Source organism: Lampetra planeri, chromosome 21, assembly GCF_965212315.1.
Source record: "Lampetra planeri chromosome 21, kcLamPlan1.2.h2, whole genome shotgun sequence".
Taxonomy (NCBI): Eukaryota; Metazoa; Chordata; class Hyperoartia; order Petromyzontiformes; family Petromyzontidae; genus Lampetra; species Lampetra planeri.
Genome location: NC_136127.1, coordinates 11,016,839 through 11,034,288, shown reverse-complemented (window position 1 = coordinate 11,034,288; position 17,450 = coordinate 11,016,839). Strand labels below are relative to the sequence as shown.

The window sequence follows — 17,450 nt, the reverse complement described above, 5'->3', positions numbered from 1 at the left end:
TGTGTTCGTTTGTTGTGTTAATGTATTATTAATATTATTACTCTTGCTGTTGCAAGCGCTACAGTATTTTGAACAAGAAACAAAGTTGGAGCCAACAAAACAGGAAACGCCTCTCGCCTCCAGGGACTGCGGTTTCGGTCGCGACGTGCACACACAAGACACAGACAAAGATCCCCCGTGTAGCCTTTACAGATTGTTAGGGCAAGTGCTGTTAGCCAGCACCTATGAAGGCCGGCATGGCACACGAGGGGCGTGGGTGGCCAGCACCACGCCCGGCCGCCTTTGTCTCCCCAGTGGCGATGTTTACACACCGCATATTCATTTGAGGCCGAGTCCACCTAGGGGAGGCCCAGGACCGGTTCAAATAATCGTCACCGGTGTTGGCCGTGAGCGGGAATCGAACCCGGGTCGCCAGATTCGTATTGCCAGCGCGCTAACCGCTACACCACCGCTCCCACACAAACACAAGATAAAGATCCCCAGTGAAGCCTTTACAGACTGTTTGGGCAAGTGCTGTTAGCCAGCACCTATGAAGGCCGCTGTGGCACACGAGACTAGCGCTGCCCGCGCACGCACAGGCACACACCAACTCCACCCTTGTGGAGGTGTGGGAACGACTGTGATGTCTCCGATTGAGCCGATTGCTCCCGTCCGCTGCAGCCGCAGGGAACGTGAGCTCTGGTGGCGATGGCTGGGATTAGTGGTGCGGTGTGCCCAACCGTTGCGCCACCGCTCCCCGTGTCCAAGCGAGAAAAAAGAAAAGCGCAGCCGGGGCCCACGTTCGGCTGAGCGAGTCCGATAAGAAACTCCGGGTTAATCTGCCAGCAGGGTTCGTCCATTGCTCTGCCAAATCCTCAATTACTACAAACACCCCCGGACACGATTACTTATTTAAATGTAAAACGCGTGATGTCAATCCACTGCTGGATAATGAAGGATGATGCGTGTGGTTGTCATCATTGTGAGTCCACAGTTGCCGAGATTGCTATTAGTGTTGCTGTTGTGACCGTGATTATTTAAAGAAGGTGTCGATGAACGGTGACTTACATATTTTTTGTTGCTACTCTCATTAGCTTGCTCGAGCGGCAGAGCGAGGCGCCGGCAATTTGACTCTTGCGCCGCGGTTGCAATAAGAAGAATATAATCATCACAGGAAAGTGGATCGTGTTATATAGGCCGGTGGTGTCACCCTTTCACGTTTCGTTCCGCCCGCAACATTTTCACGTCCGATGCTTTTGCTCAATTCCCTGCGGGTGACGGGATAAGCCTCATCGGTCATCATCGTCGTCGTCGTAAGAACGGGTCCTGGCCCTCCCCTAGGTCGACTCTGCCTCAAATCAGTACCTGTACCTGGTGTGGTGTGTGGTAAACATCGGCCGTGGTGCTGGCCTGCAAGGGCTGGTGTGTCCGTGCCGGTAGCCTTCGTAGGATGCCATTCGCTTAACAGCACTTGACCCAACAGTCTGTTAAAGGCTATACGGGGGATCTTTGTTTCCGTCTGCGTGTGTAACTCTGTTGTGTGTGTGACACTATTGTGCGTAACTCTACTCTGTGTGTGTAGTCAGGGCCGGATTAAGATTGTGTAGGCCCCTGGGTTACAGGCACTGTGAGGGCCCCGCAGTAATATTTTCAAAAGAAAAGTAAAATAGATTTTTTACAAGGCTAACAACAAATAAAATTCGGCATTCACAGATGAAATAACTTTTCACTGAATCTCTGGAGGCCCCTCCAGCTGGCGGGGGGTCCCTGGGCTTCGGCCCCTAAAGCCCCCCGCGCCTTAATCCGGCGCTATGTGTAACTCGATTGTGTGTGTGACTATTGTGCAACTATTGTGTAACTCTATTGTGTGTGTAACTCTATTGTGTGTCTCTATTGTGTGTGTAACTCTATTGTATATCTCTATTGTGTGTGTGACTCTATTGTGTGTGTAACTCTATTGTACTCTATTGTGTGTGTGACTCTATTGTACTCTGTTGTGTGTGTGACTCTGTGTGTGTAACTCATATTGTGCTTCTTTAAGTGCGGGTGTGTGTCCGCGACTGGGTCCGCGTGTGTGCTCGTTTTTTGTTGATGGGTCTCTGTGGATATCTGTGCGTCTCTTCACACGATTCAGTGTTTGTGTGCGTTTCTCCATCTGCGGGGGAGCGGTAGTGCAGCGGTTAGCGCGCTGTGCTACGAGCCCGATTCATGGCCAACACCAGTGACGATTATCTGAACCGGTCCTGGGCCTCCCCCTAGGTCGACTCGGCCTCAAATTAGTAGCTGGTGCTGTGCATAAGCAGCAGTATTGGGGAGACAAAGGCGGCCGGGCGTGGTGCTGGCCCCCCTTCGTGTGCCATGTTCACCGTCATAGGTGCTACTCGCGAACAGCACTTGCCCCAGTGTCTGTTGAGGCTATACGGGGGATCTTTGTCTCTATATCGTGTATGTGTGTCTGGCTGTAGGGAGCGGAAATGTAGCGGTTAGCCCAGGGCGCTACAAACCCGCTCGCGGCAAACACCGGTGACGATTATCTGAACCGGTACTGGCCTCCTCTAGGTCGACTCGGCCTCAAATTAGTAGCTGGTGCTGTGCATAAGCAGCAGTATTGGGGAGACAAAGGCGGCCGGGCGTGGTGCTGGCCCCCCTTCGTGTGCCATGTTCACCGTCATAGGTGCTACTCGCGAACAGCACTTGCCCCAGTGTCTGTTGAGGCTATACGGGGGATCTTTGTCTCTATATCGTGTATGTGTGTCTGGCTGTAGGGAGCGGAAATGTAGCGGTTAGCCCAGGGCGCTACAAACCCGCTCGCGGCAAACACCGGTGACGATTATCTGAACCGGTACTGGCCTCCTCTAGGTCGACTCAGCCTCAAATGAGTACCCGGCACGGTGTGGAGTAGAACATCGCCTGCCGGGCGTAGCACCCCCACGTGTGCCGTGCCGGCCGTCGTAGGTGCTTCTCGCCGACAGCACTTGCCCCAGCAGTCTGCCGAGGCTGCGCGGGGGATCTTTGTCTGCACCTGTGTATTAGGAGTGTACGCGGCGCGTCTGCTCAGAAGCCACTGAACCGTCATGGCCCAAGCCCCGTGTCTCCCGGCGGGTGCGCGCTGATGCGCCTGCGGCGATGCGATAAGACCCGGGGGGGGGGTGGGGGGTCCCATTGTCGATAGCGGAAGGCCGCTTCACCCGACTAATGAAACCGCAAAGGGAAAATCGTCTGCAGCGCCACGCGGCCGGATCGGCGATAGTTCGTGGCGGTCGTGACCTGGGGTGGTGGGGGGATGGTGGGGGGGTGGTGGGGGGGTGGTACGAGAGGGGGCTGCGTTGTGGCTGTGAACTGCAGCTCGCACCGATTCGGTCGTCGGTGAAGTCACTCTGGGTAAGCGGCGTCCGAGCGCGAATGCGGCTCCGATAGCGATGGCGATGATGACGCAAAAATGTCCTTCGATTAGCACGGTTGGCCACGTACGGTGCGAAAGAAGTTCAACATACGGTGCATACGTGAAAATGAAATTGTAGTGATGACGGTGATGACAATATGATAGTGATGATGACAATATTGTCATGATTTCATAACGATGAAGACAATAATTATGATAACCAATGTGATAGTAATGATGATGACAATCCATATTACATGATGGCAATCACGTTGACCAGTCTGTTGTTGTGGTGGTAAATGTTGTGGTTGTTGTAAGTGTTGTTGTGGTTGTTGCGTTGTTGTAAATGTTGCTGCCATTTTCAAGTACGTGCACACGCCCTTTGTTGAGGCGGAGATGACACCACGACCACCACCACCCTCCTCCTCCTGAACACAGGCCTGCGAGGTGGCCAGTAGATGGCGGTACAGCAATTCCTGAATCCATCTGTACGGAGCTTTGCACGTTACCCCCCACTCCGCATCGTATGCGTGCTGGGGCTGTCTGCCTGGTTCCTCCAACTCCCATTAATGGCATTCCTGGCCAAACGATGTGGCAACATCCTCCTGATAAGGAGCCCTGAGACTCGAGCGGGGAAATATTTGCCATCGCTCTCTTGACACCGGGCCACAGGTTCGGGGCTGAGCCTGACTGACGTGGCGGCACGATCTGTAAGTACGGTAACAGTTCTAACGTTCTGCATCAGCTCGTGATCTTGCGTTTGTTGTTGTTGCTGCTGTCGTGCGGTTAGCAGGGAGACGCGACCAGACCCAACGCGCCCAACGCCACGCACAACGGAGCGGAGAACGCAAACGCAGCATCCGCGGATGAATGCAGAGGGCCGAAATTGGCTTCCGCGGATGTCTTTGGGGAAGATGGATCTGCTTCCACGGATGTGTCTGGGGAACATGGGCCTGCTTCCACGGATTTCTCTGGGCAACATGGGCCTGCTTCCGCGGATGTCTCTGGGGAACATGGGCCTGCTTCCACGGATGTTTCTGGGGAAGTTGGACCTGCTTCCACGGATGTCTCTGGGGAAGATAGACCTGCTTCCACGGATTTCTCTGGGGAAGATGGGCCTGCTTCCACGGATGTCTCTGGGGAACATGGACCTGCTTCCACGGATGTCTCTGGGGAAGATAGACCTGCTTCCACGGATTTCTCTGTCGTCACCCCCGCGGATTCCGAGGATTTGTCTGGAGAAACTAAATCGGCTTCGGAGGATGTCTCTCTCCAAGATAAATCTGCTTCCCAGGATGTCTCTGGAGAACCTAAACCGCTTTCCGTGGATGCTTCCGAAGCGACCGGTGCAACTTCAGAGCCCCGTGTCCCCAGTGCGGCTTCCGACGATATCCCGGGACGAGGCAGCGTGGCTAAAACAGCTGCCGATGATGTCCCCGGGCAAGACGTTGTGGCTCAAGAAGCTTCCGGGGATTTCTCGAGGTTGGCCGGCACGGCTTCCGAGGGCGCGCCGAGCGCCGCGGCCCCCACTTCCGTGGCCGTCGCAGAGGCGGCTTCCGCGGATTTCCAAGCGACGACGGTCGGGGTTCAAGATGACGCCGCTCGGGATCCCGATCAAGGGCAGCACAGAGGAGGGAGCGACGGAGACACGGGTGGAGGTGATGGCGATGTCACCAGCGAGAGGAAAGGAGATGCCGCGAATCTCAGCTTGCCACCCGGATATCTTTTCAAGGTATTCCACCCCCCCCCCCCCCCCCAAGGGTTATTTGACTATACTTCACCACGCCGATCAGTGGTGGGCTGTTAGGCGGGAGAGCATAGGAGTGCAGTACAATAAAGCGCTGCAACAATTTCTGTTTCTGCACTGCCCCCTGCTGGTCGCTCATCCAAGCGATGTCCAGGCTGGGCCACCCCCTTGGCTACAGCTTCTGAGGTCTCGCGCGCACTCCACGTGGTATGGCCCTGGCGAGATTAGCGAGCGCCTATTAAGGTGGTAGGGGTGGTCCCGTGGTTGGATGTGCGGCGAGCATCATGCCCGGGTACTGACGTCTTGCACATCACAGCAGGGGGATGCTTTGACGATGTTGACACACCGCACCAGGTGTTCATTTGAGGCTGAGTCGAGCTAGGGGGAGGCCCGGGACTGGTTCAGATGTCACCGCTGATGTTCGCCGTGGCACTGAGAATCAAACCGAGGTCGCCGGACACCGTAGCGCAGTGCGCTCTCAACAACCACTCCACGCACAGAAAGATCCCCCGTGTAGCCTTAACAGACTTTTGGGGCAAGTGCTGTTAGCGAGCACCTATTAAGGCAGGCACTCCACACGAGGGGGTGGGTGGCTAACACTACGCCCGGCCGCTTTTGTCTCCCTAGCGGCGATGTTTTCCACACCGCACCAGGTACTAATTTGAGGCTGAGTCGACCTTGGGGAGGCCCAGGAAGGATTCAATTGTCACTGGTGTTGGGAGCAGTGAGCGGGAAATTAACTCGGGTAACCGGGTTCATAGCGCAGCATGCTAACCGCTGCACCACCGCTCCCCAAACACAAAGATCCCCTGTATAGTCTCAACAGACTGTTGGGGCAAGTGCTGTTAACGAGTAGCAGCACCTATGAAGGCCGGCACGGCACACTAGGGTAGGGGGGAGGGGTGGCCAGCACCACAAAGACAAAGATCGCCCATTTAGCCTCAACAGACTGTTGGGGCAAGTGCTGTTTGCGAGTAGCACCTATGAAGGCCGGCCCGGTGGCACACGAGGGGGTAGGTGGCCAGCACCACGCCCGACACAAACTCACACAAACTCACACACTCACACACACTCACACACTCTCACACGCTCTCACACGGTCACACACACTCACACACTCTCACACACTCACACACTCTCTCACACACTCTCTCACTCTCACACACTCTCACACACTCTCACACACTCACACACTCTCACACACTCTCACACACTCTCACACACTCACACACACTCACACACACTCACACACTCTCACACACTCACACACTCTCACACACTCTCACACACTCACACACACTCACACACTCTCACACTCTCACACACTCTCACACACTCACACACACTCACACACTCTCACACTCACACTCTCACACACTCTCACACACTCTCACACTCTCACACACTCTCACACACTCTCTCACTCTCACACACTCTCACACACTCTCACACACTCACACACTCTCACACACTCTCACACACTCTCACACACTCACACACACTCACACACTCACACACACTCACACACTCTCACACACTCTCACACACTCTCACACACTCTCACACACTCACACACACTCACACACTCTCACACTCTCACACACTCTCACACACTCACACACACTCACACACTCTCACACTCACACTCTCACACACTCTCACACACTCTCACACACTCTCACACTCTCACACACTCTCTCACACTCTCACACAACACTCTCCCCTTATACTCTCCTGGCCCTGCCCGCTGCCCTCACCTGCGCCAGGTGTGCGCGAGCCACGACTACGAGGCCGCCGACACGGACGAGCTGAGCTTCCTGGAGGGTGACGTCCTCCTGGTGCTCGACTACACGCACGGCCACGAGCAGGTGGGCAGCTCACACACGAGGGGGGGGAGGGCCCATGGGTGGAGGGGGTGGGGGAGGGGCCCACGCCCACCCAGGCACACACGCGGTAAGTCCCGCACGGGCACACAGCCACGTGGAGGTGCAGAGGCAGGCATTGGCAGGCCGCCCTGGTGAATAGCCGCTGCGTGGCGCCAACCGTGCGAACATGCTCCCGTCCCCCTACAAAGCGCAGCGTCATTCGGCAAATAGTGCGGGCCTTCGTGTGCCGCCGTTACATCTCTTCCGAGTTGCTCGCCGATCGCTCAATTGGGGGGCAAACGGCGCACAGAAAACGCTGGGACGCGACGAGCCTTTCCTGGGAAAAAGAAAATTCGTATTAAATTATAATAATTAAACAAAAGCAATAATAACGCGGGGAACGCACCAGCCGGGCATTGCTGTGGTGACGCGGCTGTTGAAGCGGCGGTACGGCTGGGAAGATTACGAACGCGGGAAGATTACGAACGCGGACGTGAAAAATACTCGTGTGCCCACCGGGGAGCATTTTGGGTCCACGTCGTTAACTCGTCTGCGGCGGAGTGTACACACCTGAGCTTGCGTGTGAGCGCGCACGTACACACCTGGGATCGCTCGGTCAGAGAACACACGCGTTTGGAAATACGTGCTTACGGTATTTGGCTGCTTATACGTTCTCCGCGTGATGAGCCACTTCGTTGAGCTATCATTTGTGGTGGCCGGGGTCGCTTCTGAAAGAGAGCTACGTGGCTTAGCGGGAACTTACCTGGTAAAAAATTAAAAAAACGATTGTAACCACTGACCTCTCATGACCATGACCTCGCATGACCCGTGACCCCTGCAGGACGACGGCTGGCTGCTGGGCATGCGGGAGGCGGCCTGGACCCAGCATCGAACCGTGCTCGGCCACTCCGGGGTCTTCCCACAAAACTTCACCACTCACATTTTGCCCTGAGCCCATCCACCTCGTTCCCCTGTCTCTCTCCATCTCCCCCTGTCTCTCTCCATCTCCCCCTGTCTCTCTCCATCTCCTCCTGTCTCTCTCCATCTCGCCCTGTCTCTCTCCATCTCGCCCTGTCTCTCTCCATCTCCTCCTGTCTCTCTCCATCTCCCCCTGTCTCTCTCCATCTCCCCCTGTCTCTCTCCATCTCCCCCTGTCTCTCTCCATCTCCCCCTGTCTCTCTTCATCTCCCCCTGCCTCTCTTCATCTTCCCCTGTCTCTCTCCATCTCCCCCGGTCTCTCTTCATCTCCCCCTGTCTCTCTTCATCTCCCCCTGTCTCTCTCCATCTCCCCCTGTCTCTCTCCATCTCCCCTTGTCTCTCTTCATCTCGCCCTGTCTCTCTTCATCTCCCCCTGCCTCTCTTCATCTTCCCCTGTCTCTCTCCATCTCCCCCTGTCTCTCTTCATCTCCCCCTGTCTCTCTCCATCTCCCCCTGTCTCTTTCCATCTCCCCCTGTCTCTCTCCATCTCTCCCTGTCTCTCTTCATCTCCCCCTGTCTCTCTCCATCTCCCCCTGTCTCTCTTCATCTCCCCCTGTCTCTCTCCATCTCCCCCTGTCTCTCTTCATCTTCCCCTGTCTCTCTCCATCTCCCCCTGTCTCTCTCCATCTCGCCCTGTCTCTCTCCATCTCGTCCTGTCTCTCTTCATCTCCCCCTGTCTCTCTCCATCTCGCCCTGTCTCTCTCCATCTCCCCCTGTCTCTCTCCATCTCGCCCTGTCTCTCTTCATCTCCCCCTGTCTCTCTCCATCTCCCCCTGTCTCTCTCCATCTCCCCCTGTCTCTCTCCATCTCGCCCTGTCTCTCTTCATCTCCCCCTGTCTCTCTCCATCTCCCCCTGTCTCTCTCCATCTCCCCCTGTCTCTCTCCATCTCCCCCTGTCTCTCTCCATCTCCCCCTGTCTCTCTCCATCTCGCCCTGTCTCTCTTCATCTCGCCCTGTCTCTCTTCATCTCCCCCTGTCTCTCTCCATTTCCCTCCCCAACTCCCACGTCTCCCCCTTGTATCTCCATGCCTCTCTCCATCCCCTCTCTCCCCTCTCCGCCTCTCCGCCTATCCGTATGCCTGATGGTTTCTGTTTGGTGGTAGAGGTGGAGCCAGTGCATAATTTCTCACCGAATGTTACCCGGGCAGCTCGTTGACTGGAGTAAGTGGCACGTGACTAGCAGCCAGGGAGATGGTGAATATTGGCGGTGGTCCGACGGGTGTGGAAATATTTTCCGCCTAAATTGAAGCCCTGGCGGTGCAGCGCTTTGCAAGCTGTGCGAAAAAAAAAGCAGAACGCCCGAGTTCGAAATCCCGCCCTCGGACAATATTAGTCACGAGCGACGTCTCAACTTATCCCCGGGTCTCCTGCAAGTCAACTCCAGCCTTCAATGAGCGCCTGGCGAGGCGTCTGGAACATCAGCACCTGGGGAGACAAAGGTGGCCAGCAGCGATTCCGATCACACCATCGCCTCGCGCGCCGTGCTGGCATTCGTTAGGTACATGGGAGGCTGCATGGGAGGGGAGTGCAGTAATGGTGGTAGGGGGGGAAGTTGATTAGTGGCCTGGGATTGTACTCACGAAATATGATTGTCATGAATGTGATTGTCAGGTTATAGTTTAATGTAAAATGTATTGTTTTTTTAAATTTGTATTTTATGGGGAACGGCTGTGCTTGGTCGCGAAAACTGGAAGTATTAATAAATGTGCTCGCAATGAATAAGACGTCTTATGGTGACAACGAACCCTGCCAAAGTACTGTGGAATTTCCACCATTGGCTCCGGGTCACCGACAAAGCAGAATGCTGCCCAATGCCCACCCTAAACCTAAATCCTCAGCTTAACCCGAAACCTAACCGTCCGTCTCATCCAAATCCGAATAGCAACGGTAATCATAACCCTAACTCAAATATTTACTTTAACCATAAACCCTCATTCTCTCTCTAAACAATATTCCCCAATCGTAGCCATTTCCCAAATCATAACTGCAGTCCTTACACATAACCATCTGCGCTAATCATGTCCGTAATTTAACCATAATTTAAACTCTCACCCAAAAACCCAACCCAAATAACCCAAACCCTCGCTCTAACGGCGAACCCTTGTACCAGCCCTGATCATCACATGGTCCGAACCGTCACCCTCGCACGAACCCCCGTTCCCGCATTATCCCAATCTTAACCCCTTGATCCAACAACCCTAAATCCACGCCGCTGGGTGGCGAATGTGAATTCGTGTTCGACGACTCTTATCCGCTCTGCCGCCAGGGGGCACAGCAGCATAGAGGGAGGGAGGGGTTGGGTGGGGAAGGGAGGGGGTGGTCTTTGCCCCCCCCTACCCCAACACGCGGTGAGGCCCGGCTATGAGTCTCATCCTCCTCGTGTTCAGTGATTCTGCTGAGCTAGCAACGCCTCATTCCCTTGAGTTACTGACTACTGATTATAAAGGTGACGGTGGTGATGACGATGGTGACAATATGAGAACGATGTCGTGGTGGCGACGACGATGATGATGACCAATGTGAGATCATGATGACATGATCGTGGTGATGGTGATCACAAAGATGTCCAATGTTAGATGATGACATGATCGTGGTGATTACTAACAAGATAGCAATAATGACATGATTATGATGATCGTGATGCTCATGACGATTACCAATGTAAGAGATGTTGATTATACAACTAACGATTAACACGATTGTTGGTAGTGATGATTAATACGAGTGATGATGATGATGATGACGACCAAAGTGATGGTGGTGGTGATGATTGGTGTGGTCGCGGGAGTTCAATGTGAAGATGCCGATCAGCGATGGTGCCTCGGACTGCAGTGGACATTTGGCGACTTCCACTCAAAACCTTAACAACAAATGAACGTCAACATTTTCTTGAAATGTGAAATGTTTTGATTTGCGACGAACTCTTTCCATCGGCAATAATAATGAACAACCATTTTAATGCAATTTTTTTTAAATATAAATAATAATAAAACCAAGCGTCAATTGTTTTTGTGCGTTTGATTTAAAAAAAAAATGCCGTTACAACGTCACAGAGTCGAGTCACACCCATGACTCTGACCGGCTCCCTAGATCCGAACACCTGAGTTTTGGATCTGGGCCGCGTTCTTAAGACACAGCTCTCGGCTCGGGCGTGACCTCTAAAGAGTGGCTCGGGCGTGACCTCTAAAGAGTGGCACCGACGTGACCTCTAAAGAGTGGCTTCGGCGTGACCTCTAAAGAGTAGCTCGGGCGTGACCTCTAAAGTGTGGCTCGGGCGTGACCTTTAACGAGTGGCTCGGGCGTGACCTCTAAAGAGTGGCTCTGGCGTGACCTCTAAAGAGTGGCTTCGGCGTGACCTCTAAAGAGTGGCTCGGGCGTGACCTCTAAAGAGTGGCTCGGGCGTGACCTCTAAAGAGTGGCTCTAAAGAGTGGCTTCGGCGTGACCTCTAAAGAGTGGCTCGGGCGTGACCTCTAAAGAGTGGCTCGGGTTCCGCTCTGGCCGCTCAGCAGCTCCCAAAGACGGAGGAGGAGGAGGCTCATAGACGGAGCTGACTGGCGCCGTATGGCTCGGACCCGACTCTAGTTCGCGCGCGTGGCTTTGAGTCGGCTCACTCGCGCCAGAGTCGGGCCGGAGTCTCGACGAAGATGGACGGATAATATTGGGGGGGGGGGTGGGGGGAGAGCGGGGCGGGGTAACAATGCCACCAAACGCTGGGCTGCAAATTTTAGCCAAACGATTTGGCGACGCTGCGGCGTTGGCAGTACAGCAGGCACACATTGCCCCCCCCCGGACGTCGCCGATGATTTATCTGCTCTCCTCTGAAGGCCACGCTGTTATTGACAAGCGTGCATGTTGGTGGTTTGCACTTTGGTTTTTGGCATTCGTGTGCTTTTGCGAGCCACCTTGCAGCTTTATAGCCCGCCCAGAACACCCGATGTTTTCATCATCATCATCCACTCGGCTACTCGCCGTCAGCCGCCGAATGCCAACAACGCGGAACCTTGCTTGAAGAGCCCCCCACGATGGAACGGCCCTGTGGGTTGAGACTCGGTGCTGTCCCGGTCGCAGCTGGAGGTGATCGCTCTCAACTCCGCTGCTCGTGTTCCACACCGGAACAAGTGCAAACGTTTGCACACCAAAGACAAAGATCCCCCGTATAGCCTGTGACCGACTGTAACAGACTGTAACAGACTGTAGGGGCAAGTGCTGTTAGCGAGCAGCACATATGAAGGCCGGCACGGCGCACGAGGGGGTGGGTGGCCAGCACCACGCCCGACCGCCTTTGTCTCCCCAGTGGCGATGTTTACACACCGCACCAGGTACTCATTTGAGGCCGAGTCGACCTAGGGGAGGCCCAGGACCGGGACCGGTTCAGATAATCATCACTGGTGTAGGCCGTGAGCGGGAATCGAACTTGGGTCACCGGGTTCGCACTCTGGTGCGAATGCAATGACTGAAAAATTACCCCAAAATCCAATAGGCTATTTTCAAATAAATTTTTGAAAATTAACAAAGGTCTCCGATTTAGTCGAAAGGCGCCTCCGCGGTGATTGGTCGGTAGGCAGACTTTTAAAGGGATTGGAGGAATACGTTTAGAACGCGGTTAAGCGGAAAACAGAGCGGGTCTCTTAGAGGGGAACGGCTGGGATTGGGCTAAGGAAGAAAAACAACACACAAGGACAAGTAGGTTCCAGATTGGGGGGGGGGCTGGGGGGGGAGGTGACGAGCTGCAGGCAAGGACGTAGCCCAAGGGCCCCGTGTCGTGGCCGTGTCCCAATCAAGTGGCTCCGATCACATCGTCGTCCGAGCCGTTACACGCAGTGCCGCATTATCCCAGTAGCACAAGTAGCTACATATGTAGTAGCTACACATGTAGTAGCTACAACACGTGTAGTAACTACACATGTAGCAGCTACCCCGTCTAGGCAATAATGTAGCAGCTACATGTGTAGTAGCTACATATGCTCCGGGCCCCCGCGCTAAATGCTTTCAAGCTATCAATTCCGGTTCAGTGATTCTGCACTTGCTCTATTACTATAGTACTATACCGCCTTCAACTTTTATGAACGGCTGGGTGTTTAAGGTTAGCGATTGGTCGTATTATCCGGCTGTACAGCAAAATGACAAAATACAATTACTTTATTATGTAAATTTCAAAATTTGTGTTTTAATATTAGTGCTTTTTTAAATTGTAGGGCCCCTTTATAACATATGTTACAGGCCCCGCACTAACTTAATGCGGCACTGCTGTTACATTAAAAAAAACCCCCACAAACATTGGCTAGACACCCCAATGGCGCAGGAGTCTCCTGAAAGCGAGCCCTGAGACTCGGCGAGTCTCACCTGCATCGTAACTACCGGTGCGAAAGAAGTTCAACGTGACATACACACACACACCACGGCATGCTGCTCTGGCGCTGTGAATATTGACTCGAGCATTGAGAACCATGACGTCACCACACAGAGTGCAACCACTGAACTATGACATCACCAGAGGCAGGGGCGTCACATAACACTCCGATGCCGTCATCCTCAATTTCACGCCATCCCCACCCAGTGCCCCCCCCACCTCTCCGGACCTCTCGGCTCCCCACTCCCATCCCAGCCCCCAACATCATCACCATCGCTACCCCTCCCCCCCTCCTCCAAACCAACCCCCCCCCCACCACTCCACTCCGTCTCCCATTTCTCCGCTGTCTCTCCCGGCGGCTGCTCTCTGTGCTCTCAGAGAGGAGGAGGAGGAGAGAGAGAGAGACACACAAACAGGGCAGAGCATACGTTCACCTCCATCGTCGACCACATCGACAGCATCACAGTGCCCCCACCACCACCATCACCGTCCAGCAAACAATAGGCGCTCTCGCTCCACCCCGTCTAGGCAATAATCGCTCCATTGTCAGCGGAATCGGCATCAGCTGCTGCATCATCAGCGGCAGCGTCGGTGTCATCGTCAGTAGCAGCAGCAGCCTTAGCATCAGCAGCAGTAGCATCAGAATCAGTAGCATCAGCAGTAGCAATACCAACATCACATCACCAGCAGCAGTAGCATCGGCATAAAAGAGCAGCAGCATCATCATCAGCATTACCTTCAGTTGCGCGAGCAGTATTATCATCATCTGCATTACCATCATCAGCAAGCAGCATCAGCAACAAGCAGCAGCAGCAGCATCACCACTGCCAGTCAGACGAGCATCATCAGGTGAAGAAGAGGAGGAGGTGGAGGAGTCGTGATGAGGTGGACAAGGGGAGCACTCATCGGGCTCTGGGCGCTCTTCGCAGGTGCACGTCCGGCACCGGCCGCTTCGCCAGGTGAAGCCCTAGCGCGGCTCGGCTCGGCTCTAGCGCGGCTCGGCTCGGCTCTAGCACGGCTCGGATTGGCTCGACTCTAGCACGGCTCGGCTCGGCTCTAGCGCGGCTCGGCTCGGCTCTAGCGCGGCTCGGATCGGCTCGGCTCGACTCTAGCACGGCTCGGCTCTAGCGCGGCTCCGCTCGGCTCGGCTCTAGCGCGGCTCGGATTGGCTCGACTCTAGCACGGCTCGGCTCGGCTCGGCTCGACTCTAGCACGGCTCGGCTCTAGCGTGGCTCGGCTCGGCTCTAGCGCGACTCGGTTTGGCTCTAGCGTGGCTCGGCTCGGCTCGGCTAGGACTGGGTCGGGTTGGGTCGAGGGGTTCGTGTGAAAGGGGGAGGTGGATGGGAGAAAAGTCGTCGGATCGGAGAGCGAGTCGATGTATGCCGGTGGTGGACGGGCGAGTGGCTGGTTGACGGTTGAGATGGGTGGGGTGGCTGGATGAATTCGTTGTTGGCTGACTGGTTGTTTGGGTGAGTGGTTGGGTGGGTGAGTGGTTGGGTGGGTGAGTGGTTCGGTGGGTGAGTGATTGGTTGGGTGAGTGGTTGGGTGGGTGAGTGGTTGGTTGGGTGAGTGGTTCGGTGGGTGAGTGATTGGTTGGGTGAGTGGTTGGGTGGGTGGATGAGTGGTTGGGTGGGTGGGTGAGTGGTTGGTTTGGTGGTTGAGTGGTTGGGTGGGTGAGTGGTTGGTTATTTTAGTGGTTGTTTGGGTGAGTGGTTGGGTGGGTGAGTGGCTGGTTTGGTGGCTGAGTGGCTGGGTGGGTGGGTGAGTGGTTGGTTTGGTGGGTGAGTGGTTGGTTTGGTGGGTGAGTGGTGGGTTGGGTGGGTGAGTGGTTGGTTGGCTGGGTGAGTGGTGGGTTGTTTTACTGGTTGGGTGGGTGAGTAGCTTGCTGGTAGGTTATTGGGTTGATTTAGTGTGGCTGGCTGGTTAATTGAGTGATTCAATGTCTGAGCGGTTGGTTTGGTGAATGGTTGGATGGCCGGTTGGGTGGGTGAGCGCTTGAATGTTTGGTTAAACGTGGCTGGATGGTGAGTTGTTTGGGTCCGAGTTTGGGGGGGTTACTTCAACCGAAGCCCCACGTCGATTCCTATAGTTTGGTGGCTTATCTCGAACAGAAATCGGTACCTTAATTTAGTGGCCCGTGGCTTCGCTGAATTATAATTTGCAGGCTCAAACGCCTGCTTATCTTCTGAGATCCCGTACAGCATACGAATACATTCCAGGTGATTGGACCGGGCTTGCACAGGCGACTAGCCGTGTATCGCAGGTGCTATCGGCTGCTGCAGGTGAACTTTATGGGCAGCAGAGGGTTCGTGTAGCAAAATCAATCGTTTTATGCTCCGATTCTTCACCGATCCGTACTGACCAGAGTGGTGAAGTATGACAAAAACATAATAATCCCCACGTCCCGCACGGCGCGGGGATAGGGCCTTCGTCCAGCGGTGGATTAACGAACCAAAATATTGCCCAGGTTACGGTTGATCTGTCATTGTAATGCTTTCGTTATCTGATGGGCGAATTGTATTTTAATGGGTTGGTGGTGAATCTTGTACGATGTACATTGATGACTTAGCCAATGGTAGGAGGTGGTGGTCCAACTTGTTATATCAATGGGTCACCTGACGGGTTAGTAGCCGACGGGGTCAATGGTCAATAGAGTGGGCTCATGCTTTTATCTGCGCGGCCAATTCCTCCCGCGGGTTCTGCTGTTGCTGATGTTGATACTGCTGATGCTGCTGCTGATGATGTTGAATGACCCTGCACTCCCACGCCCCTCTCATCACCTAAATTACGTAAACTCAATGATTTTATTTTACCAGGTAAGAAGCAACTTGGCCACAAATGCTATTTCAACGAAGTGTGCTTATCACGCGGAAATGTATAGCAGTAACCAAAAACTCTAAACGCGTGATGTTGGTTCCAAATGTGGAGGGGAAAACCGGAGGACCCGGAGAAAAATCCACGGTGACCACGGGGAGAGAGCGAGAGAGACACAAACTCCATATATACAGCAGGCGTCAGAGTCGGGATCAAACCCATGACCTCCTGCATACCAGGCGAGGGAGTTAACATCTCGCCACCGTACTCTTCCCCAGCCCCCTAACAATCCCCCCAGCACCCTAACCCCCCACCCTCGCAGCACACAGCACCGTGCACCACCACCACCAACAACAACAACCGCCATTCGCCACTAAGTTTGCGGTAATGTAACCACGGCGCTTGTGCCAGGCTATGTGCACTTTAAGGCCACGTGAAGTGTCGAATGCCCGCTGGCAGGTGGCCACGCGACAGACCCAGCAGGTGCCATGGGTAGGCTGATTGAGATGACTGGCCGATGCACCACACATACCCCCTACTGTGCCAACTTAGCTGTGCTTTATACGCCCTGCGCCCAGCTCGTTGTTGTGAGCGTCGCTCCTCTGCTGCCCTCCGTTGTTGCTGGAGGGGCGACTGCCTCCAACTGCCCAGCAGCAGCAGCAGCGTCCTTCACGAGCCTCCTCCTACACAGAGGCCGATGTTGACAACCGCTGGTATCGTGCACCATTAACCCTCATCCATACAGACAGCCCCCGGGGGGGGGGGGGGCGGAGGTTGGCTGTGTCCGTGATGCCAATGTGGCATCTCGTTCCGCGGCGCGTTTAGCGGCCACTCATCTTCACGGGCAGCGGAGGTGCCTTTGGCCGGAGGGGAACAGGCGAAGTTGTTGCGGCTGAATGGAACGCAGGAGTTGTGGTTGCATTGGTTGTTGTGGTTGGTGGTGGGAGCTGGGGGAGAGGTGCTCACTGGTAGTGGTGGTGGTGGTGAACTTGGAGATGGCGGTGGTGGCGGTGCAGCTGATAATTTGGTGGTGATTGGTGGCTCTGGTGGTGGTCGTCGTGGTTGTGATACAAACAAAGTGCTGGGGAGCGGTGGCGCGACGCTTTCGCGCGACGTGCTACGAACCCGGCGAGACCCCGAGTTCGATTCCCGCTCGCGACCAATAGCAGTGGCCAAACATTTGAACCGGTCCTGGGCCTCCCCTAGATCGACTCAGCCTCAAATGAGTACCTGGTGCGATGCGTAAAAAAAAAAAAGCATCGCCACTCGGGAGACAAAGACGGCCGGGCGTGGCGCTGGCCACCCACCCACGCACCCCCCCCGCGTGTGCCCGT

General features: G+C 54.9%; 1 protein-coding gene across 2 annotated transcripts in view; it reads left to right on the top strand.

Moving 5' to 3' along the window:
* The window catches only part of LOC144724668 (uncharacterized), a 35,616-nt gene extending 24,662 nt beyond the window's left edge, over window positions 1-10,954 (top strand). The window contains exons 12-14 of one of the 2 annotated variants that reach the window (XM_078603969.1): window positions 4,155-5,093; window positions 6,875-6,976; window positions 7,815-10,954. In XM_078603969.1, the coding sequence (XP_078460095.1) occupies window positions 4,155-5,093; window positions 6,875-6,976; window positions 7,815-7,925 (1,152 nt within the window). In that variant the 3' untranslated portion in view covers window positions 7,926-10,954. Of the gene's footprint in view, window positions 1-4,151; window positions 5,094-6,874; window positions 6,977-7,814 lie in introns of both variants that reach the window. The other variant, XM_078603968.1, reaches the window with a different exon arrangement.
* The last annotated feature ends 6,496 nt before the right edge of the window (window positions 10,955-17,450 follow it).